Source organism: Gekko japonicus, unplaced genomic scaffold (assembly GCF_001447785.1).
Source record: "Gekko japonicus isolate JY-2015 unplaced genomic scaffold, Gekko_japonicus_V1.1 scaffold4715, whole genome shotgun sequence".
NCBI classification, from domain to species: domain Eukaryota; kingdom Metazoa; phylum Chordata; class Lepidosauria; order Squamata; family Gekkonidae; genus Gekko; species Gekko japonicus.
Window position 1 is genome coordinate 1 of NW_015162104.1, and position 27,997 is coordinate 27,997.

Here is a 27,997-nt window from a genome sequence, read left to right on the forward strand (position 1 = left end):
CGCCTTCACTATTAGATATATAGATGATGTGGAATGGCCAACATCATTTTGCTGGGTGCATTTGATGAGACTGTACAACTGTATGCTGATCTCCTGATCACTGTGTTCATGAGCGGAAGGCTCAAGTCAAGTAGCTCCTGATCAACCAAATAACTGTTTACCATGTTGCCCTTGGCTGAAACATCTTCAGAACTATCACTGCCTTAGGCAGGGTACATTCATTTTTAAAGGGTGGGGAGCCTATTTTCTTCAAGGAAAAACATTTGAAGACATTCACACTGACTTACACACAAGCACGCCCACTGTTTAAAGCAAACACTGACAATCCTAGTAATGCTTTGGCTGCAAACCAAGAAAAAAAGAATTCATTCTTCCTGGCAAATAATATTGTATGTGCTGGATGATAGTTTAAATCCTTCATTTGCAACCTGGACTTTTCTTAGGGCTATGACAGACTCTGTCGCCTTCTTCAGTAACATGGTGTTTTGATTTTGCTCATTCCCTTAAAGCTTATAAGTGTAAGAAAAACATAACCATTTGTATTATTTATATCACACTTTTCCTCCTAAAGGGGACCCGAAGCAGTTTATTGCATTGTTCTCCCTTTTTCACTTTATCCTCACGAGAACAACCCTGTGAGATAGATTAGACTGAAAAATTACGATTGGCCCAATGTCATCCAGAGAGCTCCTGTAATAAAGCAGAGATTTGAATTTAGTTGTCCCATGTTGCAGTCCAAAGATCTAAAACACTACCAGATTAAATAATTCTTTGATCATATTCACAGCAGATACAGCCTTGCTCCCTTAAAGCCTATTCATTGGGAAAGCAATTTGAATATAAAAACACCAGAGATTATCTTCCTGTAAGAGTCAAAGGATAGGGATTCATAAATCAATGCTTTTGGTTGGGTCAGGGACTTTAAGGGCTAGGGTGCAACATATAGATTACAAGAATATGTCCACCTCTTTGAAGCTTAAAAATGTGGTTAGGTAAATTCCAAAACAGGTGTGGAAAATATCATAGTCCTTTACTACCTTCAGAGCATAGATTTAAATAGAACTATTCTCAAATGTGTTGTTTGTTTTGTTTGCTGGAAACTGTGTTCCCTCTGAGATTTAGCAGCTATTAATTTAAAGAAGACTTTGAAACCATGTGAGTGCATCCTAAACACGGCTGAAAATCAAAGAATCTGCAAAAATGTATCACACTTCTATCGTATGTGTGATTAAAATTCCAGAGGAAAGGGGCTTTAAGGTTTCTAAATTAAAATGCTTTATCATTTGGACATGAGGGACGAACAGATTATATACCAGACAGTAGTGAGCATATGGACTCTACAAACCACCACCATTATGATTGTGAAAGCAAACTGCATCTAGCAAACAAATCCCTAGTTATTTGTTTTATTCCAGAAAGCAAGGGAACTAGTTTGGACTCAGTGGCTGAATCCTCAAACCTAGGCTGCAGCGCTAACAAAACTTTTCTTGGAATTAGCCTAATTGATTTAAGTGGGACTTCTGAGCCAACCTGTTTTAAGATTGCTCCACTAGAAGGTTTGGTGCTCGGCAAAATACATGTTTACCAATGCAATTGTAATCATTAGTATTTTTGAGTGAAAATAGTTAGGGAGTGGGAGGTGGACATTATTCTGTCCAGGAAGTTTTTGTTTGTTTGTTTCTTCAGGAAAAGGAACAAGGCTGTACTTTTTCTGCACAATATCTTGGGCCATCCAGGGGTATGATTCCTAAATTCTTTTGACAGCTGTGACACAAGAACCTTCTCAGAACACTTGGTGGGATTAGCAGACAAACATTCTTGATTCCTTTAGCCCATTTCTTTATTCAAGAAGAGAGGAAACCAAACTGAAGCCTTATCTTAGATGAAGTGGCTGGACTAGCTCCTTAATCAAAACCTCTGGGTAAGATCAGATATGGAAGAACAATAGTTTGTCAGATGATTTATTAAGAAAGCAAGCTGATGCTCAGTGTTTAATAAAAGAGCTACTGGCACTAATCATGTAAGAAGAGCTGATCTAACAAAAAAAATTGTCTGTGGGCATTATTGTAAAAAAGAAAATAATTACTGGGGCAGCCTTGTTAAGTCTATTACAGCAAGAACAAACAAGTTCAGTGGCATCTTAAATAGTAAGTTTATTCCAGCATAAATTTTCATGAGGGACTTCACATTCTTCACACACCCCTGTCTGGTGCTTATAATTTCAAGTATAATTCTAAATATAAATAACTGCTGTGGATGTACACTCCATGCCATGAATCTGATGAAGTGAATTCTGTCTCACAAAAATCGTTTGAGAGAGAGAGAGAGAGAGAGAGAGAGAGAGATATTTTGTCTATAATTACGACCTTTGCCTCCATACCCATGTATGCACACGCACGGAGATTTTGTATACAAAGAGGTAAGATAGGTGTATGGGGAGCAATAACAATACTAGAAGAGTGAATATTTTTAGAATGTGCGAGGATCACATCCTCTCTCGACCTTATAATATTTTTACAGCCAGGGAGCGGGATGGGATGAAGTGTGTCTGTGTGTGTGTGTCTGTGTGTGTGGTTTTGTTTGTTGCGCTGGGAGAAGTATACGCGATCCTGCCGGAGCAAGCCTGTCTCCTTTAAGACCGCGTGTGACGTCAGCAAAGCGCTGTATCTCCAGTTTCCCGCTGTTGCCTCCGGCGAGGAAATTCTCCGGCTGATTTAGGTTACCGGCTGGCGGGTTGGGCGCGTTTGTTGACCAAGGTGGATTACGGCACTTGTTCCTGGGCGGGCCGATACGACTGGGAGGTAGAGGCAGGTTGCTAAGGCGAAGGAAGGAAGGAAGGAAGGGAGGGCCAGCCTCAAGTGGCTGTAAGGCGGCGAGACCTGTTAGCGCGTCCGGATTGAGGTGCTTCTTCTGCCGTGTCGTCCTAGCCTGGCTCCGTCTCCCATGGCTCCTACGGGCGCCCTCCGGCACCTCAGCCTAGCACTGGGCGCAGCGGTGGCCGCCTTGGGATCACTCCTTTTCATAGCCTTGAAAATCTATTTTCGAGACGTCAACGACAGCAGCGTCGGCTGGAGAGGGCGCTGGGAGCAGCAGCTGGCTGTGGAGCTAGGGCGCAAAACCCCGAAAGGGGACGACGAGGTAAGATGAATGGGAGCGCCCTCTACCCCCAGACCTGCTCTGGAGAACTGCTTAACGTCCCTAAAACGTCCAGTTCTGCCTTCAAAGCTTGGTGCCTTGGTGCTGGATTTGTTAGGTGCCGCTGTCATTACCCCAAGGCATTCTGCACACGCCCAGAGGTCTGCTTCATTTTTTAAAGTCACATATTCCAGGGCTGAGCTCTAGCACTGGAAACAAGTAGGTAAACCAGTGCTGGGATAGAACAAGAATACACTGGGCCATTGGCCTCCGATCCAGACCCATCAGCGTTCCTACTCAAAATTTAGTATATGGTTTGTATTTTCTTTCATTGTGATATTCTGCAAAATGAGGGCAATGCACTACTCCTTCCCCTGCACTCTGCACAGGTTGTGCCTGCCTCAAGAGGGAAGCTCCTGAAGCGGGGGGAGAGTGGAAGAATGGCAGGGTTACAAGCTTCATCCTGCACGTCCAGCTTTAGAGCCAGTCTATCTGATCATCCAAATCAAGCCTTTGGAGCAGTTCCACGTCCAGCTACATGGTCTGGCATACCTGAATACTTCTACACGCCTATATACATGAAGACAGTGTAATGTAGTAGTTAAAATGTCAGACTAGGATCTGGGACACCAAGGTTTGCATCCCCACTCTGCCAAAGAAACTTGATGGCTGACTTGAGGCACGCCACACACACTCTCTCTCTCGGCCTAACCTACCCATTGTGTGGAGGATGAGAATGAAGAATGATGTGAGCTAGCTTGAGTCCCCACTGGGGAGAACGGTGGGGTATAAATGATAGGCAACTGGTGCCTACAAAAAGGGAGGTGCTGCCCTGCAATACCAGTCTCAGCTCACCTTTTAGTGGCTCCATCCCTACACAGTCCTGCTGATTGGCTCTGCCTCAGCTCTGCTCATGGAAGTCATGTTAGCAAAATAGAAATTTTGTGTTCAGAGACAGTGCGTCGCTACATGCCAGATGCTATGGCTGTGCCACAGGAAAACACTGTTGGTCTCATGCCCTGCTCCTAAGCTTCTTGAGGGCTTTAAGCAGCACTAAGAGAACACTGAGCAAGATGGAAACAAGTGATTTTGACCAAGGCCTCAAAATAAGCAAAGGGCAAAGTCTCAAAACCTGACTTCTTTCATTTACCTCACAAACACTCATTCCCTAGTGGATGCTACCACTTGTACATGTAGCCCTGTCTGCTTTCTAAAGGGAAACATCGCTTTTTCTCTCCCCTCAGAGCTTTTCTTCAACAAAGCCCAGTCCTTTGTCCCCCTGCCTCCAGCTTAACAGGAAAAAAAGGGAGCAAAATGGGCAATTGCTGTGATATGCTAGCTAGCTAGCTGAGGAGAAAGTTAGGTCTTTTCTCCCTTAACCCTATTTCCTGATTTGCTAGTTTATTTATAAATATTCCTCTTGAGCCCCACCTGCAGTCTGAAGTGGTACCATCCAGGAACTGTTACTAATTAATTCTGCTGACTTGATAAATGTGTCCTTGGATTAAAAAAGGAACTATGTTGAGCCTTCATTCAGGTCTGACCTATATCCTGTGTTGGCAGCTTTGTCTTCATGTAGTTGTGTAAAGAGGCTGACTAGGCTTTTAAATTTCCCCACAACTGGGTATATGGCTACAGCACCTCTCATTGTAGCTGGTTGCTTATGACAACAGCGTTCCTGAGAGGAATTTTAGAGCTCAGCATAAGCAGCAGAATGAGCTCACACTGGTTAATAAAACAGCTTGAGCTTCAAGTTGGCTGCAGTCCTATTCTATTGGTTCCTTAACCTAATAGCATTTATTATAATTACTATCAGACAATTGCAGTTACCTTTCCAACTAATTTCAATTCTGAGTCATCCTTTCCTCATTTCTACAATCCTGCCTGTCTGTTAGGACTGACCAATATATATATATGTATGTATGTATGTATGTATGTATGTATGTATGTATGTATGTATAAAAAGGCAAGCAGAAGATTTGAAGTTCCTCCAAACTCACAAAAGCAAAGCAGAGGAAATAGAACTAAATATGCTTAAGGTGCTATGGAGAAGCCCCAAGTCTGTTTGCTATCTTGAGATGCTAGGTTGTTAACTTCCTTAAAATGGAGACCAGGAAGACATGTTGCAATTTTAACTGGATTATATGGTAAGGGATACAACTTGGGTTTCAAATTGCACCACAGACTGCTGGGGTTAAAAGGCAAAAATTGAGTACTTTGAAAATATAAATTCCAGCAGTTCATCTCAGTGTTCAGTTTCCCCACACATTACCCTGCTGGTTCAGACTAGTCCAGCATCCTGTTCCTCTGGAGGGCTAACAACAGGGCATAAAGGCCAAGACCTTCCCCTGATGTTGCCTTCTGGCTCTGGGATTCAGAGGTTTAGTGCCTTTGAACGTGGAGGTTCACTATGTCTAGTAGCCACTGATAGACCTGTCCTCCATGAATCTGTCGAATCCCCTTTTAAAGCTGTACATCCCTCAGTGGATGCATGCAGGCGTGCTGACCAAAGGAAGAAGCGGTGACATGGCTACTCACAGCAATTGTCTGTTCAGGGTGGTGATGCATGTGGCATTCCAATTTGTTTTTGGAGCAACTCTGCAAGGTAAGTTAGACAGAAAGACAATGATTTAGCCAAGGCCACTGGGACAAAGGTCCCATCTGCCAAACTGACAGTCCAACCTTGAATTTATGGAATACAATGCTTTTGCACTGAATCCTCCATGTTCAAAACCAAGGGAGTTTCCCTTTAAGAGTTCCAGCATCCTGATTTTTCCAGTGATGAACTAGAGTTACAGTGGGAGCTCATGACTGCTCTTGAATAATAGATTTTGAAAACTTGAAGAACTGTAATGGAAAAGCCTTTCAGCTGCTCCTCTAGGTGAACCGGTCAGGCAGTAATGATGATGGGAGCCTTGAAGATGAACCTTTCAAGGTGCCTCTTGATTTCCTTGGGCATGTTTCTTGGGGAAAGGGAGGGCTTATAGTATATTGCAATGTTTCCTGTGTCAGCTTGCTTTTACTGCACCATCTTTTACCTTTGTAATTCACTTTCTTTACCATGTGCAGTGCTTTAGACAGTTCTCTGTTTGCATTATTTTCTAATTCTGTAATCCTAGACTTAGTGCATTGTTTGATGCAGGGGTCCCCAACATGGTGCCTGTGGGTGACACGGTGCCCAGAGACACCTATCCTGACACCCACCAAGTACTTCTAGAAAGGGGGTGGCTCCCTTGTAAGCCGCCCTGAGCCCACTTGTGGGGAGGGCGGGGGCATGGATATAATAAATAAATAAGTCAGGCTTTTGTCCAGCAAGGCTTCTGATTGGCTGTTCACATTTTTAATAGTTGCTTTGGCAGCAGCTGTCACCGCAGCACAAGAATCTTTGCTGTGTGACCAGTGTTCCCTCTAAGCTGAGTTAGTGTGAGCCGGCTCACAGTTTTTTAGCCTCTGGCTCACACATTTTTTGTCTTAGCTCAGAAGGGGATGGCTCCAGAGCAAACTAATCTATGCAGTAGACAAATCGCTCACTCACAACTTTAATGCCCAGTAGCACACAAAGTAGAATTTTTGCTCACAAGACTCCACAGCTTAGAGGGAGCATTGTGTGTGACTGAAGGTAAGCTGTGGCACCTGTTTTATGCCTGGCTCTGTTTCTTGTGGCAGCCCCTTCATGACAGCCATTTTGTCACTGCACCCACCACACTGTGACAGAACTCCACAGAGTCCCACAGACTCAAGAAGGTTGGGGAATCCCTGCTTTAATGGATATAGTATACTGTCTGAGTGAATCGTTTATTATCTTTTTAAATGTTTTGTAATCCACCTTGAGTCTCAGTGAGAAAGGCAGGGTATAAGTGAAGTATATAAATAGAGGTTTCCTAGTGCTGGAGTTATGTAGAATCTTTTACGGGGTGTAAAAGAAAAAAAAAAGCATTTGCCTCACAGTGATGCTTCTTACCAGTCATCAGGTAAGAAAAATGCAGTACTCATAATTCACTCCCAACAATAAATTATAGTGAAACCTGGAGGTCAGATATCATCATCTTGGCTAATAATGACGACTGCTGAGCTGCTGTGACGGACAGGCCCTTCCACAACCACATCGTTGCTCAAAACTAACTCTAATCTCTTCCTCTCTTTGCAGGCACACATATGTGAATATCAGGTTTTGGTTCTAGGCTTGGATGGTGCTGGAAAGAGCAGCATTCTCCACTATGTCTCCAGTACAGAAGCCAAAAGGTGCATATCTCCCACTGAGGGCTTCAATTCTGTGCAACTTCAGGATAGTGGCCTGCAGGTGGACCTTCTGGAAGGTAAGACCTGCCATAAACTCTTGGGGGATATCACATAATCCAGAATTATTAAATTCGGGAGTTACATACACCTTCTCTGTTTTTTTGTCTGGCTTGTGCAGCTGTGTAGCTGGAAACTCTTCAGATGCCACAAAGACATTGATTTTAAGACTCACACTTAAACAGATTTATAATGGCACAAGTCTTCATGCCATAATAGGAGCCACAGGTTTGGTTTTGTTCTGCTGTACAAACTATAACAGCTACCTCACTAGAATTTGTGACCATTTAAAAGAATTATTCCCATACTTAACTGCTCCCCTCCTCAAAACATGCTCCCATAACACATCATATTACTAAATATAGTTGTTGGGGCTGCATCCATAGCAACAGCTATGAACTGGGTTTACTGTCTATTCCCCCCTCCTGAAAGGAATACCTGTGTGAGTTCTGACTTCAAGTTTTGTTTGTTCCCCAGTTGGTGGCAGCCAGAATCTACGTTCCTACTGGAATCACTTCCTGAGCAAAGCCCACATTTTGGTGTTTGTTGTAGATGCTGCAGATAGTCCACGCCTTCCTGCTGCCCGGCAGGAGCTGCACTGTCTGCTAGCTGAGGATTCTCAGTTGCCTTTAATTGTGCTGGCCAACAAACAGGTACGTTTCTTTGCAGCTCTCACCTGTGAGCATCCTAGAGATCTGGCTCATCTAGGCTGGACACCTTAGTCTCCTGCATGGAGACTGACTGTACTAATGCGGCATCCAGGGCTTAGCCCTTATGGGTCACTTGACTGGTGTTAGCTCCTGGTATAATTATTTCCCATACTTAGTTTCCATGCTAATCCTTGTCAGATAAGGAATGAGAAATTATAATTCACTTAAAGGGGAAAAGCCTTGTTGGTCATTATTCTGTTTGTTGGCTACTGTGTGAAACAGAATGCCGGACCAGGTGGCTCACTGGACCTTCAGTTGGCTCTTCTTATGCCGTTATTATTCAAACAACAATTCTGTACCCATTCTAGGACAAGGAGGATGCGCTGAGTGTAGCAGAATTACAGAAGGAGTTGGCCTTGCACACCTTGAATAACCAGAGGGAATTCTTTCTCCTGCCTACAAGTGCTACTTATGCAGGCCTGGGCACAGCAAACAGTGTTCTCCACCTGAAGAATCTGCTGATCAAACTTCTTGCACAGATCTGAAAATTCTTGGACCTCGCCAAGATATTCAAGCCAGGTGGACATCCAGGACTTTACTTCTCGCAGCAGCTACCCGAGATATTTTATCTGTACAGCTGAGGAGCAGACAGGCTGAGTCCTCCACAGACTCCTCTTTAGGCATTTCCTAATTTTCCCCCCCTGATAAGTGAGCCCCCACTGCCATTCTGTCTTTGGAAACAGGGTAGAAAATATAAACAGAAACAAAGGGCCCTGTTCATGCTGACAACACCAGTCTTCAAGACAGTGGGTAGCAGTGGCCCATGATGGATGCATTCCTAAAAAAATTCAAATATCAATACTTATAGTCCCACTTTATCTTTCGGTCCTTACTACCACCAGATTTGTAGGAAGAAACAGAAAAGATAAAAAGTGGTGAACGTGCCTTGTCATAGAAACTGCTTCCCTTTCTTTGCCTATGAAATGGCTGGAATACACAAACCTTTGTGTCCTCCTTGGAAGGTGGGGGTTGATCTTGCCCCAGCAGGGCTACTCAAACTAGCTGGGGAAAGGGTCCGAGGATGGCAGTTTCATTGGCATCTTAGGAGAACATGTACAATGGCCTGTGCTGGTAAACTAACTCACAGAAACACCAGTATCCTCTTCAAGGCCTTCATTGCATTCATGTGTGGCTCTCGAATCTCCTAAAGATGTGGTATCTTAGCTGCTCCCTCACTGGGACACAAGGTGTCCTTAATTGACTGGTATTCCCTGCCAGGCTAAGCTTCTTAGGGTAACTGGGTCTGTGACCAAACTGGTCTTGGTGAGGCCTTTTTATATCCAGTGTTATTCCTGATACCAGCTTCAAGTTGGTTCCCCAATAGAGTTACCATCTACACCTCAGTGCAAGTTTGCTTGCCTGCTCGTTGTTTTTGAAGTCTGAATCAACTGCAGCAGAGCTTGCATTTGCCAGGGTGAATTTGCTTGAAGGGCTGGTTGCTCAAGAAGTAATAGGAAAATATTGAATTAGCTAGTATGGAATGCAGGTGGAGTGCACTGATACAGCCTCTTTTCCTTATTTGGTGCTATGTCTGATCTCAGTTACCCAACTCAGGAATAAAATTGTTCCTATAGCATCCATGTATGCTTTGACCTGGAAACAGAGAAGCACTGCACAGTCTGACTGCACTACCAGGCAACTACCCCATTCAGGTTGGAGGCATGAACCTGCATGGTTTCCTAAACCTCTGCTAGAGACGAAGCTGGTGCTGGTTCAATGGCCCATTTTGTCCCCGGATAAAAATAGTTCTATATGTTCAGCCAGCCGTCTATACATGGTTTTCCCTGTTTACATGAAACTAACTCAGCTGTTACTTTTAAGCAGTACTTTTGCTGCCTTCCTAGTTTTTCTCTTGTCCCCTTCAGCCAGGACAGGAGAATCACAGTACTCTGAACCTCCCGGCCCAGTCCCCACTGTTTCTTGATCCCAGAATATAGGAAGCTTTTTTTGTGCTGATGGATCACAGCCCTACAAAACCCTAGGTTCCTCTATACTAGGTGAAAAGAGCAAATGCAGACCAATTGTTTACATTACGTTTTTCCTCCTTCTACACCAATAAACCTTGAAATATTACCTCTTACAAAATGTGGTTCTGTGTTTCAGACTGGTGGTTCACACTGGCGGAAGGAAGCACACAAAAGTCGCATCATATAGTATTGCTACTAGGGAAGGGCAGAACTCATGGGATTTTGTTATGGTTACCATCATCACAGTACCTCCAGAGGACTCTACACAGGACTCTCTCGAGAGAAAAAATGACCCATGGGCTTAGGGCTGGGCAGCAATTGTGCTTTCTGTATGTTTTAGAGGGAGGTACAGAATCTTTATCAAAGGCACACTTCCCTTAGAGAGAAAAAATGACCCATGGGCTTAGGGGCTGGACAGCAATTGTGCTTCCTGTATGTTTTAGAGGGAGGTGCAGAATCTTTATCAAAGGCACACTTCCCTTACTGGTGGTTCACATTGATGGAAGGAAGCACACAAAAGTAGCATCATATAGTATTGCTACTAGGGAAGGGCAGAACTCATGGGATTTTGTTATGGTTACCATCATCACAGTACCTCCAGAGGACTCTACACAGGACTCTCTAGAGAGAAAAAATGACCCATGGGCTTAGGGGCTGGACAGCAATTGTGCTTCCTGTATGTTTTAGAGGGAGGTGCAGAATCTTTATCAAAGGCACACTTCCCTTTGTACCTATGTACAGGCAACATGCAGCCATGAAGATATCCAGAGAAGGCACCACAATTCCTTTGGAAATAGAAAAATCCCTAACAGAGAAGTATGGCACTTTTCCCATAAAACTCTGAATGGCTCGACCTGAGGAGGTAACTCACCTCCCCGACACCTACCAGGTGGGTAAATTCCTTTGGAAATAGAAAAATCCCAGAATACTTTAACAGAGAAGTATGGCACTTTTCCTATAAAGCCCTGAATGGCTCGACCTGAGGAGGTGACTCACCTCCCCGACACCTACCAGGTGGGTTGCCGTTCAGTCCTGTAGGGAGTACTACTGAGAACAGGAGCTCTTCCTCAATCCATCTGTCCGGCCCCCTCAGATTGCCCTTCTAGATATGCATACCAGAGCTGCTCCTGGCCTGTCTACTTAGTTCTTTGTGAACATCAAAGAACACTGCCCTGCAACTCTCAGGTTGCACTGCCTGTGCAAAGTCATCCTTATCATCAGATTTGAATTCTTTGGAAATACACACAAGCAAGCCCCACTGCTTGCTCCATAAAAAAAGGAAATGTAGCTGCATTTGGTACTACTGACTCTCAGCTTTAGAAGTAGTTTATTTTATCCAATGTAAATGCTGCTCCTTTCCCCCGGAACAGTAGAAACTGTAAAATCAATGCTCCCTTCACTGCACCAGTCCAGACCAAGAGTCCCATCTGTGCAGATATTGTCCTGTGTTCTCTCACCAAATGGTAGGATTACATTTAACATACATAAGCTGCACTTTCTGAACACTAGAATAAAAGTAAATGCTGTTCCTTTTCCCCAGAACAGTAGTAACTGTAAAATCAATGCTCCCTTCGCAGCACCAGTCCGGACCAAGAGTCCCATCTGTGCAGACATTGTCCTGTGTTCTCTCACCAAATTGTAAGATTACATTTAACATAAGCTGCACTTTCTGAACACTAGAATGAATTGCAGGTGCTTCTTCCCACTGCTGTGGTAAGTCATTTGTGGTCCATCTTTTCCTGCTGCAGAGAGGCACAAAAAGCTTGGTACTCCTCAGGGTAGAAGCGTTTATATACACTGATCTTCCCCTTTATTTGCTTTGGTGTGTCCTGGTAGTAGTTCTTCTCATCACGAGCCATAGCCTGAAAGTTGAAGGAAAGAGTTAATAGCTGAAGAAGTCAAGCAGCAGCTTCAAGAAGGCCCTCCCACACCCAGAAAGCAAGGACTCTGCTGTGCATCAAGACGCAAGCTCAGTCTGTTCACAACACAAATAAGAAGTGGCAAGCACAGAACAAACAGAGGCACTCAAAGGGTAGATACAATCCATTGGCGTTCAGCACAGAGAAACAAGTGGTTTCATCTGACAGGAAATCTGTCATGGGTGAAAAGAGGAAGCCAGCAGAATGCCAATAAGCGTGTTCTACTACTTCCTGTTGAGGAGATCAGGAAGTTCTGGAAGTCACGCTAACAGCTGCAAGCATTCAAAATGGGGCTCTTAAAGTCTTTCACATCTTCAATAATTCAAGCATCTACCTTGTAGTTTTCACCATGATTCCGGATCATGTGCTGAACGTAGTCAATGAGATCTCTGGAGAGGGTCTCTGACTTCTTCTCTGGGAGGCTGGCTTGATATTCCAACTCTGGATGGGAGTGAGGGAGACAATACAGTGAGGCAACAGAAAACTACTTCACACTGCAGATGCCTGTTCTGGCAGAAACCGCTAGATTTGACTAGTGCACTGGTCTTCAAGTGATGAGTTCTGATGCACAAGTTAGTCACATCCTGCCCTACTGAGATACAGCAGCTCTCCACTAATTTTTGTTTCAGGTTTTTAAAGGAAAATCAAGGAAAGAAAAGGCAAAATACACATCAGGGATATGACTAGCTACAAAGCAGACCAGAGCATCTTTACTTTTCAGTACCTAAAGAAAAGAATTTCAGCAGGGAAACCCCTTCACAACAATACTGCACCTACCAGAATCCCCCCTTTTGTATCTGGTCACCCTAAGAAACATAGAGTAAAACCATTAAGGGTGAATCCCATCTTGGTTTAGAGGTAGTTCCTGCCTCTGTAAATGCTGAAGACTGCTAAACTACCAGGATCATAGCCATTCAGCCTCTGCCAACTGCAGTGCCCACTTTTATGAAAGCAGCAAGTCTGATGGGCTCAAAGGAAAATATCAACCTAATCTAATCTCATAATCCTAACAGCCAAAATTAATGAGAGTGACTTCATACCTGGAACATTAGGTATCACTGATAACAGTGATGTATGATTTGTGTGTATGAGAAGGAAATCCGACATTTTTGGTTCTACTATTTTCATACAGTAGTTAAAGGCACAGGATGAAATATGTTTCCTGTATGTTAATTATGTGTTACATGAATGGAGAGGAGACTGCACTCCCCTTGAAGGAACAGGTTCACAGTTTGGGGGTGTGCTTAGACCCAGGCATAGTGCTAGATAAGCAGGTGGCAGCAGAGACCAGGAGTGCCTTTGACTGGTTAGCCAGCTGCAGCCTTTCCTGGGCAGAAAAGATCTGGCCACTGTGGTGCATACCTTCGTTATAGCTAGATTAGGTCACTGCTACGTGAGGCTGCCCTTGAGAAGTATTTGGAAACTTCAATTGGTACAGAATGCTGCAGCCAGGATGTTGACTGGAGTGGGCTGTAGGGATCGTGTCATTTCAGTCTTGGCCCATCTACAATGGCTTCCAATTTGTTTTCTGGGCACAACCAAGGTGCTAGTCTTGACCTTCAAAGCCCTGTACGGTGTGGGACCAATATTTCCTGAAGACTATCTACTTACTTATGAACCTGTCTGACTACTTCGGTCATCCTCACACACCCTGCTGTGGGTGCCCTTGCCTTCAGAGCTTAGGTGGATGGCAACCCAGGAGAGCGCCTTCTTGGCACCCAAGCTCTGGAGCTCTTTCCCCGAGGAGATTTGTCTGTCCCCTTCTGTTGCCATCTTCCGCCAGTGGGTGAAGACTTATTTTGTTTCATTTGGCATTCCCTCAGTGATCCCTCCTTCCACCCCGATGTTTTAATTGCATTCATTAATTATTTATAACATTTACTAGCCACCTTTCTTCCTTACAAAGCTCAAGCTGGCTTCCAATATAAATAAAATACAATTACAATGTACGTTAAAATACACAAAACCAAAATTTAAAATGACAATTCAGGACCGCTTTAAGCAAAGGAAGTCCTAAATAAATTCAGTTGGGCAAGCTGTGTTGGTCTGAAACAGCAGAGCAAAGTTTGAGTCCAGTGGCACCTTTAAGACCAACAAAGTTTTATTCAAGGTAAGAGCTTTTGTGTGCAAGCACCTTCAGATACAGAAGATGCCAGATACAGAAGATGCTATAAAGGCACCTCCATGCTTGAGAGGAGATGGGTGGCAGGGTCTCAATGAGTTACTCTCAGCATTCCGCAATTAACGATACATCAATCTCCAATTTTGAGATATTTATTTCCTTCACTGTTTTCCCCCCAGAATTGAACCCCCCAAAATGGTAACCATATAAACTAAGCTTATTATCACTGTTTGATCCTTGAATCTATTAAACATCTTCATTATGCTGTACGATGATTTACTGCTATACCTATATGTATGGACTGTTAATTTCCATTTTTGTTTCTGTCTCTGTATTTAATTGGGCCTTTCTGGTAACTGACTCCCCCCCCTCCTTTATGTGATGGTTGAGAAAATTCTGTTTCACGGTATCTGAAGAAATGTGCATGCACATGAAAGCTTATGCCTTGAATAAAACTTGGTTGGTCTTAAAGGTACCACTGCACTCAAACTTTGTTCTGCAGTCCTAAATAAAACAGTCTTCAGGTGCCTTCTTTTGCTGAAATAAATGTTATTATTTTTAACACACTTCAAACAGACAAACAAACATACACGAGAGCAATAGTAGCATCATCAAATCTCTTAAGTCATCCTAATACATATATCTATTAACCAATTTTCACTCAATACGTGGTTTTTATTACTACTAACCTATATTTTACAATCTAACCTTTTATATTTCTGTTCTATAAATCTAACTATGCATATATCTTGAAATTACCTATTCACTTCAATCTACAAATTTAATTTCATTTCTAATAATAATCAAAAACAAGTTTATCCTGTTTAAGCTTTCTATAATAACCCTTTATAGACTTATTGATCTAGTCATTATAATATTTTTATAAGTACAATCTATAAAATTCTCTGTAATTATATTTTCCCTAAACATTCTTCTCTAATTAACTTTGTTCATGTGAGCATTTATAACGTGTATTTATAATTTGTATATTTATAACCTTTTTAAATGTTTCTTATTTTATCACAACTTAATGACACGTGTTTATAAAGCTTTTCTTTTTTAAAAAAAATTATATATTTTAAGTTTTCAAAAAGAAAAGAAAATAGTGAGAGCAATACATTTTAAAGGAAATCCATGTCAATGTCTCATACATAACATCGTTTTGCTTACAAAATTAATTTTTCTGCTTATTTATAGGCCTTTGTAGGGGCAGAAAGGCAGAACAGAAATTTTGTAAATAAATAAATACTTTCTTTAGTCTGTCCTGAGTCTACTAACCCATATTTATCTATAACCTATTGCTGTAAATCTCCAAGGCAGCTAACAAACAGTTGCAAATTAACATATACATTAAAAAACTGGGATTATATTTAGAAAATGATACTGCACACATGAAGTTGCCTTGTATCAGACCACTGGCCCATCAAAGTCAGGAATTATTGTCTACTAGACTAAATGTGGCTCTCCAGGGTCTCAGGTAGGTCTTTCACATCACCTACTCCCTGATCCTGTGTACTGGAGATGCTGGGGATTTAACCTGGGACCTTCTGCAAGCCAAACAGATGCTCTGCTACTAAGCCACAGCCCCTCCCTCTGATGATGATGATGAACAATAATTAATATTGGAATGCATACATGTGCTCTTCTATGGCTCAAACCCCTACATCAGCTTTAAGTACTGTTACTGTGAATATCAACAGTACTTAAAGCTAATTACTAAAAACTAAAGCTGTTACTGTGAATATATGGGCTGCAGTGGCTCAAGTGGTTAAGAGGCTGAACTGCTGAAGACTTCCGGTTTCGGCGACTTGCTGGTGGGTGTGCTCCAACGAAGCTCCGATAAGAGCGGCCCGTGATCGTGCCGGACGGGAGGGGTCCCAGATGATTCTGGGTCCCCCCAGAGCCCTCCGAGGGGGCTGGTAGCCTGGGGTGCGTGGGATGCCTCTCCTGAGGCAACAGCCGAAGGATTGAGGCTCCTCTTTGCCCCGACAGGTCTCGCTGCCACGAGACCAGCCATGGTATCAAAGACACACACCGGAGTGAGTGTGCAAGAGATCGGGTGATAGGAGATGTTCCCTATCTCCTGAAGCAAATTGCGGAGTAAAGCGTAAGTGAATACTTATTTTAACAAAGCAAGCGATCAAGCGTAAAATCACAAAGCTGCCCCAAAGCCCCAAATGTAGCACAGGGGAGGAGTTAACCATACCCTGGAAAGAATATCCTATAAAAGGAAGAAAACGAGGGGCAAAGTGGCGGCTATGACAGGAGAACAATAATCTAGCCGAGCAGTGTGCAGACTAGTAAGAAAAGTGCAACTCACAGATCTTCAGAGATTTTAAAGAACTTTTCCTTTTAATGTAAACATGTTGCATTGGGCTGAAAAAATAGCGTCCAGGGCGAAACCTTCTTCAGGAACTACCAGTTCAACGACGCCAGTCTCCAGACTGGAAGCAACCACAGACTTCCCTAAGATGATTGCTGCAGCACTGCACCCTCTGCTGGATCAGATGACTAACCTCAACAACAACTTTGATGCTCTTCAAAAGGAACTGAAAGAAACTAGCATAAGAACAGAGAAGACAGCCAAAAAGCTGAAAAAGGATGATGATAAATGCGTTAAATCAAAGACTGGAGGTAGTGGAAAAAGAAAAGACCTCAGAGTAAGAACAGCTGTTACAACTGCAGATGGAAAAGTCATCATATGTCCTGAGATTTCAAGGGATTCCAGAAAAAAAAGGAGAAAACCTGAAAGAGATCTTAAGCGAAGCCTTCGCTTCAGTGGCAGACTGTAAAGCGGAATCATTACAAAGCAATATGGATATGGTATACCGTACCTATCCAGAATTTATTAAGAAAAACAAGCTGCCCAGTGAAGTGTTTGTGAAATTCTCTAACAGGTCAACAAGAGATATGATACTGAAAGCAACTAACGGAATAACCTTAAAAGTCAAAGGAGAAGAAGCGAAAGTTTTAAAAGATGTTCCATCTGAGGTGAGAAAAAGCAATATAGAAACCTGACATTATTTCTGCAGAAAAACTCCACTCCCTACAGATGGGTTATTCCAGAAGGACTTTTCTTCAACTTTAAAGAGAAAAAAGAAAAGATTGACTCTGTTACAAAAGGAAAAGCGGAGGACAAAAATGCTACAGAAGATAATAGTGAACACAGATCGAGAAGCAGCGGTAGCTCATCGAGTAGTTCTCCAGAAGGAACTCTAGACTCTGAATCAGAATTAGGAGTAGTGGCTCCTAAGCCTCTCAAAATTAAGCTGACCTTTGATAAAAACAAACATAGAGGGGGGAAAACCAATAAATAGCTTAACTCTGAATATGTGATTTCTTTTTTATTGAAATACTAAGATGCACCCACTATGACTAATTATGCCTGTATTTGTTTGAACTAGTAATATTAGTAGCTAATCTCCATTTCTTAAAAAAAACTAAACAATAGGGAAACACCAAGTAATTGATGTATAGACTGTTATGATCCTTGCTAACTCTGTATTTTAGTTTAGAAGATCCCTTACCCTTATTCCTTGTAATATGTAGAGATTAAAAGCAATAAAAATGTTAAAAAAGAGAGGCTGAACTCCAGACCAGAAGGTCGGTAGTTCAGCAGTTTGAGACCTGAGTGCCGCATGACGGAGTGAGCTCCTGTCTCTAGTTCCAGCTCCTGCCAACCTAGCAGTTCGAAAGCAAGAAACTGCAAGTAGATAAATAGGTACTGCTTCGGTGGGAAGGTAACAGCATTCCGTGCGCCTTGGCATCTAGTCATGCTGGCCACATGACTACAGAAATGTCTTTGGACAGTGCTGGCTCTTTGGCTTGGAAACAGAGATGAGCACCGCATCGCTAGAGTCGGATTCAACTGGCTTTTGAGCAAGGGAAACCTTTACCTACCTTTACCTTACTGTGAATATAGAGAACAATTCAAACTTTACAGAGCACACTTGTGTACATGCCAAAACAGTCAGCTAAGGATACCTCAAAACCATCACTATTTAGCTAATGTTTCTTGAATATACTGAAAGAAACACTGGACATCACCAGTTTTTGACGTTTCATAGTGCAAACCTTTACCTACAGTGTTGCAAGACTTCAGAACCACAGCTGCCTCTAGACTTGTCCCACTTAAATTGTTTATACATTGCTACTGAATATAAAAATTAGTCTGCCTTTAGTCTCAGTATAAAAGGCGGGCTACAAATGAAGTAAATAAATACCAACCGTTTAGTACATATGGCTTCCGCACAATTTTTGTCTTTTTTTCCTGTCCATCAATTTCCATTCTCATCACCTGAATTTGAAAGACAAGTTGGTTAATGTTATACATGATGGACTTCTATGTATTGCTTTGGATGCTCTTTACTTTTAGCTGCACCTATGGGTAATATTATTCACCTTGTCTGAGGGCTTTAGCAAGATCAGTCCACTTTTTAGGCTATCATGCCAATTCATATCAGTTTCTATTCTGTTCATCTTGTACTTGATCTAATCTGGATGCAATGGTATCACCAATGGGATTACTGGTAATATGTGTTGCAAAGAAAAAGACTAAGTTTCCTAGAATTAACTATTATGTAGGAACCATAATTTTAAAATACTGTCACAACCCTTCATGGTAGTCTATCTCCCACTAAAGAACAACAAAATAGTGCTTCGTTCTGCTTGGACCAACTACTCAGCTGAAAAGCAAAGGGAAAAACAACCAACTCTATTATACGAGCCCAACATGTTCTTTATTAGTGTGAAGGGAAAAAAGTTTACTTAACACTTAAAATCTCTCTCTCTCTTTTTTTGTACTTTCACAAACAAGCAAACCTAATAAGCAGTTTTCTGTTGTGGACGGCCCTTTTAACATGCACATTAGATTACTGGGATGTGCTCTACACAGGGCTGCCCTTGAGGAGCGTCTGGACACTCTAACTGGGTCATAATGCAGCAAGAATGTTGAATGAAGCAAGCTGTAGGGACCATATCACTCCAGTCTAGTTCCATCTACACTGGCTTCCAATTTACTTCAAAGTACTGGTAATGGCTTTTAAAGTCTTGTATGGTTTGGGACTAGCATACTTTAAGTACTGCTTATTCCCATATGAACCTGCCTAGCCATTACAGTCATCTTCAGGGCCTTGCTTCAAGTGGCTAGACAGTGGAGGCTAGATGGTGGGAACCCAGGATAGGACCTTCCCAGTTGCAGCACTAAAACTGTGGAATTCCATTCCCAAGGAGATTCATTCATCCATCCTCCTCTATCACTATCTTCCACCAGTGAGTAAAAACATTTTTGTTTCATTTAGCATTGCCTCACTGAGCCTCCTCCATATTTATGTTTTTAATGATTGTGTGTATGTGTATGTGTGTGTGTGTATATATATATATACATGCGTGTGTGTATGGTTTTTAAAGTTGGTTTTTAATGCTTTTTAACTTCACTGCATTGAGGGCCTTAATTGGATAGAAAAGCAGGATATAAATAAGTATATACTAAGATGACATTTTTCCTACTACCTCTCTCTCAGGTATATTTGGTCACAGTCTAACTGCAGATACCACATGAGGTACATTGGTTCCTTTGTTGATGCATAAATGGTGCACTTTTTATGGGATAATTTTGTTTTATGTAAACTGTCTTGTTGGGACTGCATCCATTCTTCACAAGCAGGTTGCCAACTGAAGCAGTAAACATCATATAAACTTTCACTCAAATTATTCCATTTATTTGACTCACACATCACAGTCTTATTTGGAGCTCATTCTACACTCACCGGTTGCATTAACTTTGGAATGGGAACAGCCTTGTTTGGGTCAACAGCCAAGCCCATTTCAGCCAGGTTCTGTGATACAGATTTTGTGCGGTCCCAGGCATGTCGGATTTCGGAACTAAAAAGAAAGAAACAAAGAAAAAGCCACATATAAGCACTATCCATTCTTAAAGGCGCTTCCTCTCCCTTCTCATGAGAACTGTCACACATCTATGGGGAAATATGAACCACTTCACTCAATTGCCTAGAGAACTCCAAAGGGCATTCATTAGCTTTTTAAAGCATGTCAGAATCCTTGAGGGTCTGCAACAGTTATCACATGGAAAGCACATGGAACACTGCTAAATGTTGTTCCGGGGCAGCACTTTACTGATAGATATTGGAAGGGGCTATAACCATAGGGTGAGTCATTTTCTCCAATGGTAGTTAATTATTGAAATTGCTGGACAGATTCTTCAATAATTCCAAGAATGTCACAGAAACGCATTATGGAGGTTATGGGTATCAAAAACAAAAAGCCAGCCTCCAATGCCAGATAGTAGTCAAGAGCGTTCCTGTGTCCTGCATTACATTGTACAAAAATATACAAAAATGCGTTATTATTTGCAGTCCTAATTACAGTGCCTGGATCAAACTGAGACAGAGGCAAAACCAGAGCTGCTTCTCGCACTATCTCAATATAGTCCAGATCTTTTTCGTGCTGGTGTTAAAAAAAACCCCAATCACAGTGTGGTTCAAATATCCTTCGTGCTAGTGTAGGGGAAGAACCTCCTATTTAACTCATCCCTTGAGAAGACCGCACAACAAAAGCTCGAATCTTCCCCTCCCTTCGTATTAACCCCAGCTGTCTCTTTGTCTTCTTACCATTTTATACGGGGTTTCGCCCGCTTGCGAAAAGCCCTGTTCTGTTTTTTGCGGTTCACATTGTAGTTGTACTTTTTCTGCCTGTTTCTTTTCTTGACTTTCGGCATCGCGACAATAAGACCAGACAGACGATGCACGCGGCTCCTTCGCCAGTGAAACAGCACCGATTACCGCTGTAGCTGATAGGAAATGTAGTTCAGCTTCCCCTAGAAGTATAATCAAAATCTCAAATCAAAGCCCTTATATGGACTACATCTCCCAGAGACCAACAGCTTCTAATAGTATATTTGACCGTTTCCATATCCGGATCACAAAAGTAATTAACCGCAAGGTTAGAGGCGGACTTGTACGGTGGCTGAAGAAGGACAGTGTAGTGAGAGCGAAGCGCACATTTTTCTTGCTGTGGCCTTTAGTGTAGGGTATCCAATGGCGCAGAGTGCTCCGCCACCCTTTGATCCCAGCCATCCGCCGGTCGTCGAAGGCTTTACGCCCAGCGCTTACCAAAGCCGCGAGGAGACATTTAAAGATAAATTTCTACGCAAGAGCCGTGAGAATCCCCTTGTGCCCATAGGTAAGAGGGAAGTCGAGGCCTAGGGTGAAGGCATTGCTCACGAAGGGACGAGCCGCACACGGGACCCTTTGCAGATGGAGAGGGCACAAGACGGAGGGTTGCGAAGATCAGGAGCCGCCGCCTGCTGTCTTTTCTTTTCTTAAGACTCCTCTTTCTAGTAGGCCATAATTCAAAAGAGAAAGCTTTCTTTCCAGTATAGAAAAATGCAGTGACAGACAAGGCTTTGCCTGTTGAATCTCTCGCTTTCATGAGGTTGTTATAGCAGTAGTGTCCCGCCCTTGTTCTATGGGTTCAGGGCGATATGCATGGTCCTCTCTTCCTGTATTTTTTTCTCACAACGATAAGTTCCGGAAGAAGAAGAAGAGCAGGTTTTTATACTTTGCTAGTTCGAAAGCAAGAAATTGCAAGTAGATAAATAGGTACCACTTCGGTGGGAAGGTAACAGCGTTCAGTGCGCCTTGGTGTTTAGTCATGCCGGCCACATGACCACGGAAACGTCTTCGGACAGCGCTGGCTCTTCGGCTTTGAAACGGAGATGAGCACCGCAACCCTAGAGTCGGATTCGACTGGCTTTCGAGCAAGGGAACCTTTACCTTTTACCTTTCTGTACCTTAAGGCGTCTCAAAGCGGCTTATAATCACATTCCGTTCCTCTCCCCACAGCAAGCAGGAGCATAAATGGCCTGAGGTCACCCAGTGAGTTTCATTGCTTGAGTGTTAAGGGCACAGAACCTTTGTAGAAGGAAACATGGGGGCAATTCTGGCAGACATAGCATACCCCTCAACTGGCCACCAGTTTCAAGATGTATTGTAGCTGTTCTTAGAGGAATTGTAATACTATAATTTTATTGTAGGTAGGTTTATTGACTGCCTCTAGATTAGAACTCTCAGTGAAGAATATTAATATTTTAAATATACAAGTATTTTACTTTGCTTTTATCAATGGAGTTGACCCTAGGTGACCTACAAAAATACAACAAACAGAAAAACAAAGAGTGTAATACACTACATTCTGGATTAGTCCTGGATTTACTGTTTTAGCTTATTGGGGGGTCATAGTTTGTGCTTCTGACAAATCTTAAACGTCTGTAACAAGAAACAGAAGTTCACTCTAAATCTTATGCAGTTGGCAGAGATGTCCCCAAGATTCTCCTCCTGTGTTAAATAAGTAATTTTTTTAAATTTGACCAGTATCGCATTAAAAAAAAGAATACCACTACTTAAGTGATTTCGTTATGGTGTCATGTGTGAACAAGGACAGGGGTCAAAGTGGCTTGTCCCCTGGTCATGCTACTGTCAAGGACAGAAACAATAGCATAGCAAAGCTTCCCTTTCTAGGTGACTGCAATAACCACAAGTTACTTCAGAGAGGAAGGACTGGTCTGCAATTAGTAGAGGATTTTACTTTCCTGTTGCTGTTTAGAATTTCACTAGACGGAATTGAAAATGTAGGCTGACCCTGATGTTCTAAAACCTAAGGCATGACTTGCTGGATCATGCTAGTAGTCCATCTGGTCCAGCGTTGTTTCACACTGCAGCCAACCAGTTGCCCTGAAGGGCCAACAAACAGGACATAGGGGCCAAGGCCAATGATGTTGCCTCCCGGAAAGTAAAATTCAAGGATTTATCTTTATCTTGAAGCCAGGCCTTCATGCTGGCCCATGAATCAACTATATAGCCAAGGGGGAATTGAGAAAGCATCCTTGAATCTAGGCCTTTCTCTTCACAAGACCAGACAGAAAATCACATTTTCTTGTCGGTTCACTGACTGCTTTTTCTTGTTCTTCTCTGTAGGCTGCCTTGGCACAGCAGGAGTTTTGACCTATGGACTCATCTGTTTCAAGAGGGGCAACACTCGCCAGTCCCAAGTTATGATGCGGGCACGTGTTCTAGCCCAAGGCTTCACCATTGCTGCCCTAATGGTGGGGGTGGTTATTACAGCAATGAAACCACAGAAGTGAACCTACTGCCAGTATCCAGTAATAGCCTACTATACAGCATAGAAATGGGTCTTTCTATCCTGGAGAAGAGCACTTGTCAAAGCTTAGAGAGTGATGTTTCAGTGATATTTTTAGAATGACCATCATGTCCCAGTGTGTTTTCAAGTGTTTCTTAAATACCATTGAATACATTCAGATGATTCAACCTTGCCATCTGTGTATGAAATATTTTTTGAGTCCATTGATACAGCCTTGTTCTAAGGTCATCTTTGCCAACAAGGCCAATATCTTAAGTCCCTGGTATTAGTAAAGCTTATCAGAAGAAGTGTCTTTACTGCCTTCTGGGCAGTGGAATAGTTCAAAACACAGTGGAAATACTTAAGTTTTACGCAGGGCCCTGGGGCAGGGAGTGGCCAGTAATAAAATTTGAATAGTAGGGAACAGCTCCTCTGATTATGGTTGCTTTTTCTTAACTCATGTTTATGTCCAGTAGGGTAATGGTGAAAAGGCAGTGTGATCTATAAAACCATGTTCCCATTTCAACTTGAACTACAACCAAAGTCTAAGTTTGCTTACTGTTCTCTTTGCCAGCTGTCAGTCTGTACATGTTAAAAAGCACATGCTGCTTTTTAAATATTATTTTATGGGGAACTTGTGCCAGCTTCTAGCCAGCTGCTATCAGTTTCAAGAGTATTCAGGCTGCTGGCTTGAAAGGGAAGGATAGGGAAAAGAAGATAAAACATATGCCTCGAGAAAACAGTAACATGACTTGAACTGGTACATGGTTTATGTTCAGTCGTCTGTGATTGACACACGGGGTGCTGCAATGGACGTGTGAAAAGGACCTCTCAAAATAGCTGTGCGGCTTAGAGTGCAGGGTGTAAGTGAAGACACATGAAATGGAGTGATGGGAAAAAGTTTATTTTCAAAGTGCTGTTTAATATACAACCATTCCGTGTATAAAGTACAGTTACGGCTGTCCGTAGGCAGAGTTGGAATTGCTCTTCAGTGTACCTGAGTAGTAATTGTTGCTTTATAGAGCAAGCCATGTTGCATCCTCACCAGCCTCTGGGCATCCATATACCATTGTATTATTGCAGAGTTAGGGGGTATGTTTGTTTTTGGTAAGAGAAACCTTGTTTACTATCCAATTGTAGGATTTTAGAGCAAACCTTAGCTATTTTCTGTGTCCAACAATAAAGTGTGAGATTGAGAAAATGTGTGTGAGAGGAAGGGTTTGGTCTATCTAGCATTTTCCCCATCCTTTCTATTGACACATACTTTGCTAGTCAATGAGAAAAAGCAAACACCATCAGAGTTGTTCAGAATGGCACCCTGTACACCCAAGATGTTGCATCACTCTCAGCACTGGAGTCTAATACTGTGTTGGGAGGACCCTACGTTTTTGTGTACAAACGTAATTATAACCCCAGGCAGGTAACAGCTATGGAAAAATCTGGGAAGATAGCAATTTGAATTGAGCAAATGAAGACTTTGTGGTAAAAGCTTTTTGATGACCCCACTGTTAAAGCCCATTACTGTGCATTAGAGCAGTTTAGCTTTTGTTTTGCCAAGTTGTCACCCAGTATAGTAGCAGTAGCATGATCATTTGGCACATCTGAACCTGACTTAAAGAAGGGTTGGATTTAATTGAGCTTGGCTTCCATTTCAGCTGTTTCATCCACTATGGATTTTTGTTGTTCTGTTGAAAACTACAAATTGCAGCTAAAGCCTGTGCCAAGAGGACTGGTATTTTGCATGTTCATTCAGAAGTCAGTTCTACTAAAGCCATTGGTTCCTACAGCACCTGCTTAGAAATCTGAGTTCAATGGGACTTATTCTCAAGTGTTGCATAGGAAGTATAGCCTGAGTTGTATGTTAATTACCCAGCAACTGCATGAATTGTAACCGGCAGGTTTATGAAATCATTAACTAAGCCAAACTTTATAAGGCCAAAGTGGAGACGCAAGAGGAATAGCACTGTGCCTCTTGTCATGTCAGAGACATGAGTAACCTGCATATGGCTGGAATACTTGTAGCCAAGTAGCATGCACTGCCTGCCTGCTTTACCTTCTTTCCTCATAAGGAGTGGCTTGTCTTGGCGTTACAGCTTGGAAGTTAGTTCACTGCAGTGTTCTACAGTCAGTTTAAACAAAGTAGAACTAGTTGGTATTTTTAAATATTCGGTCCTACTTGCTGTGTCATACTTACTGGTTTTAAGAGTTCCAGACATTTCAGAAGACTGGCCTCCTTAACATAATAGAGAACTTCTTATATGCCAACCTTACCAATAAAATTTCAACTGGTTCTCATTTTTCCATCTACTGTTGTTTGTAAGAGATGCTTAGCACCGTACAGCACCAGATGTAAAATACAGTATTTGTTTATGCACAAGTTCAGGTGATGCTGAGCTTGTATCAACAGTAAAAAATTTACTGACAGTCAATACAAAAGGCACCCCCCCCCCTTCAGTGGGAGAAAAGGGGGAAAGAAAAGGCATTCTCAAGAACACTAAATATAGATGTTACATCCAGTTTGCAGTGAGCTCCTTAGCTAAGGCACAAAACAATCCTTTCTAATGAATTGCTTGCCAGACGTAATGCAAGTTACCCTGAGATGAATAGGTATATATATGCAGACAGGAGGTAAGCCACTTTTTATGGATTGGTAAGACATACTTGTGTGCACAGTTCAAACTAAGATGCTTGAACAACCTCTTCTTTCACACAGGGTGACTAGAGTGTGCTAAAGGATATTCTCTCACTCTTCCAGAGAGTGTTCAAAAATTTAAAGTGATGGTTCAGATCTGTCAGTTCATATGAGAAGAAAACATACACTAAATATTAAGTGTGCATTATTTTCTTCAAGAGAGAAGTGTGATGGAGAAACTTGTTTAAAAATGAAATAACACTATTCTCTCCCTTGTTGTTAAATGTTGTTCTCAAAGGCTGCTGAGACACACATTTTCTTTTGTGAGCTTCTCATATGGAGCTTTGCTAAGGATGCACTTACAGGCACACCTTATCTGATCACAAACCCATCTGAATAGAACGCCTAGAACCAGGCTGTAGGTGTCTTATAGAGCATATTCCAAATGCCCATTCTGAGGAAGGGATTCAGACTGGCCATATTTCTAGCAGAAATGTTTGCTAGGCCCAGAGCCCAAGATCTGTGTTAATTGTCCCCTGCAATCCCCAAATTACAACAGATAAAAATGTGGAAATAAAGCATTCCGCGACTCTTAGCTCTGTGGCTGGAGTAGGGGCAGTTTATTGATAACAGATGATTTAACAGATCTTGAAGCTGGGGTGGGGGTGGGGAAACAGGACAGCCCTAGGCAAAGCTTCCCACCTCTCCTGAATGCCACCTCTGCTCTTCCTGGCATTTGTGACAGAGGATCAAAGGGCAGTGAATGTCAGGGGCAACAGGGTAACTCCAAGCAGGGCCTGTGTCTTGCTATTCGCAAAGGCTGACGAAGAGAGAGCCTGATTAACGTGGGCTGTGGCAACCAGTTGGATCATCAGTGCTTACAGATAGCAGCCTGTCTTTCTTGTCTAGGCTGTGAACTGCTCTGTAGCAAACAGTAGGAGAGGCTGCAGCTGCCAGTGCGTCTTCTGTCCCCCACCTTACAGTGTGGCCCTTCTCTGCCTTCACTTCTGTGTGATTTGTATTATCTACCCACCCCCACACCCCCCAGCTTTTTTTTTTTTTCTTTTTTTGCTTGTGTCGAGGGCTGACTTTCAATAGATCGCAGCGAGGGAGCTGCTCACACCCCAGCTTTTGAAGAAATAATATCCAGAGAAAACATACCCCTACACACACACAAAAAAACCCATGGCAATTTCATGTTTTTTCTGCACTTTTGCCTCCTTTCTGCAGCCAGCTGAGAACATAGTGCGACTGCCACAAATGCCAAATCTCAGTTCAGCATACTTTAAACCAGTAGGAGCTAGGCCTGGGATATGATGCACTGAGGACTTGCCCATTGTTTAGATCCTCATATGGCAAGTCTCCCCCCTATATTACCAGTGTTCATTTTTATGGAGTCTCCTTCTGAACCTCTGCAGCTCCTGATTGCCAAGAAACACACATTTTGTCAATCACCTTCCCTACTAGAATATCCGCACTACTTTCTTTCAAGTGCCTCAGGGTGGGAAAGTGATGTTGTAAAGTAACCACATGAGGACTTTAGCATGTTATAAATAGGAAAAAGACAAAAGGTCCAGATCAGTCACTGTAAAATCTTCAGGGGGTGACTTTATCCCATTCTTTTGCAGGGCGAGGCACTGGTATGACTTAGCCCAGGGCTGGAAAATTCAAACGTTATCAGAGAATATGCTTGAAATAGCTGGGCGACTGCCAGTCTTCCTATGCGGAGCGTTTTCTCACAAATACCTCCATGTGGAGATATGAGTTGATGCCACCACATGAGGACCCTGTACTGAACAATGTGCCTGTGAATAAGTGATCAGAAAAGCCAGCTCTATGCAAAGTCAGCTTGGGTGGGGAAGTGAACTCCGTTAACGGATGTTGAATTTATAGCTTGATTTTATGTGTCCTTCCTAGCACAAATATATTAAAATTAAGACTAAATACTGCCAGTTCTGCTACCTCTAATAGGCTGTATTTTTTTTAAAAAAAAACAACAACCCCAAAACCAAACTTCCCAGGCTCTCTCATAACCACATGTGGCCATTGTGCTTTTTTAA

General features: G+C 42.5%; 3 protein-coding genes across 3 annotated transcripts; 2 read left to right on the forward strand and 1 right to left on the reverse strand.

The window, feature by feature from the left end:
- Window positions 1–2,943: 2,943 nt before the first annotated feature.
- Window positions 2,944–8,872, forward strand: ARL10 (ADP ribosylation factor like GTPase 10). Its single transcript, XM_015405657.1, has 5 exons — window positions 2,944–3,138; window positions 3,343–3,354; window positions 7,304–7,451; window positions 7,909–8,084; window positions 8,450–8,872. Exons 1-5 carry the CDS (start codon window positions 2,944–2,946, stop codon window positions 8,624–8,626), a joined length of 708 nt encoding a protein of 235 aa, XP_015261143.1. The 3' UTR covers window positions 8,627–8,872.
- Window positions 8,873–11,662: 2,790 nt separating this feature from the next.
- Window positions 11,663–20,949, reverse strand: NOP16 (NOP16 nucleolar protein). The gene is made up of 5 exons (XM_015405655.1): window positions 20,779–20,949; window positions 19,918–20,032; window positions 18,377–18,446; window positions 12,362–12,468; window positions 11,663–11,970 (listed from the first exon to the last, which is right to left on the reverse strand). The coding sequence occupies exons 1-5, from the start codon at window positions 20,883–20,885 to the stop codon at window positions 11,827–11,829; spliced, it is 543 nt and encodes a 180-aa protein (XP_015261141.1). The 5' UTR covers window positions 20,886–20,949; the 3' UTR covers window positions 11,663–11,826.
- Window positions 20,950–21,123: 174 nt separating this feature from the next.
- Window positions 21,124–27,917, forward strand: HIGD2A (HIG1 hypoxia inducible domain family member 2A). Its single transcript, XM_015405660.1, has 2 exons — window positions 21,124–21,349; window positions 23,143–27,917. The coding sequence occupies exons 1-2, from the start codon at window positions 21,205–21,207 to the stop codon at window positions 23,307–23,309; spliced, it is 312 nt and encodes a 103-aa protein (XP_015261146.1). The 5' UTR covers window positions 21,124–21,204; the 3' UTR covers window positions 23,310–27,917.
- The last annotated feature ends 80 nt before the right edge of the window (window positions 27,918–27,997 follow it).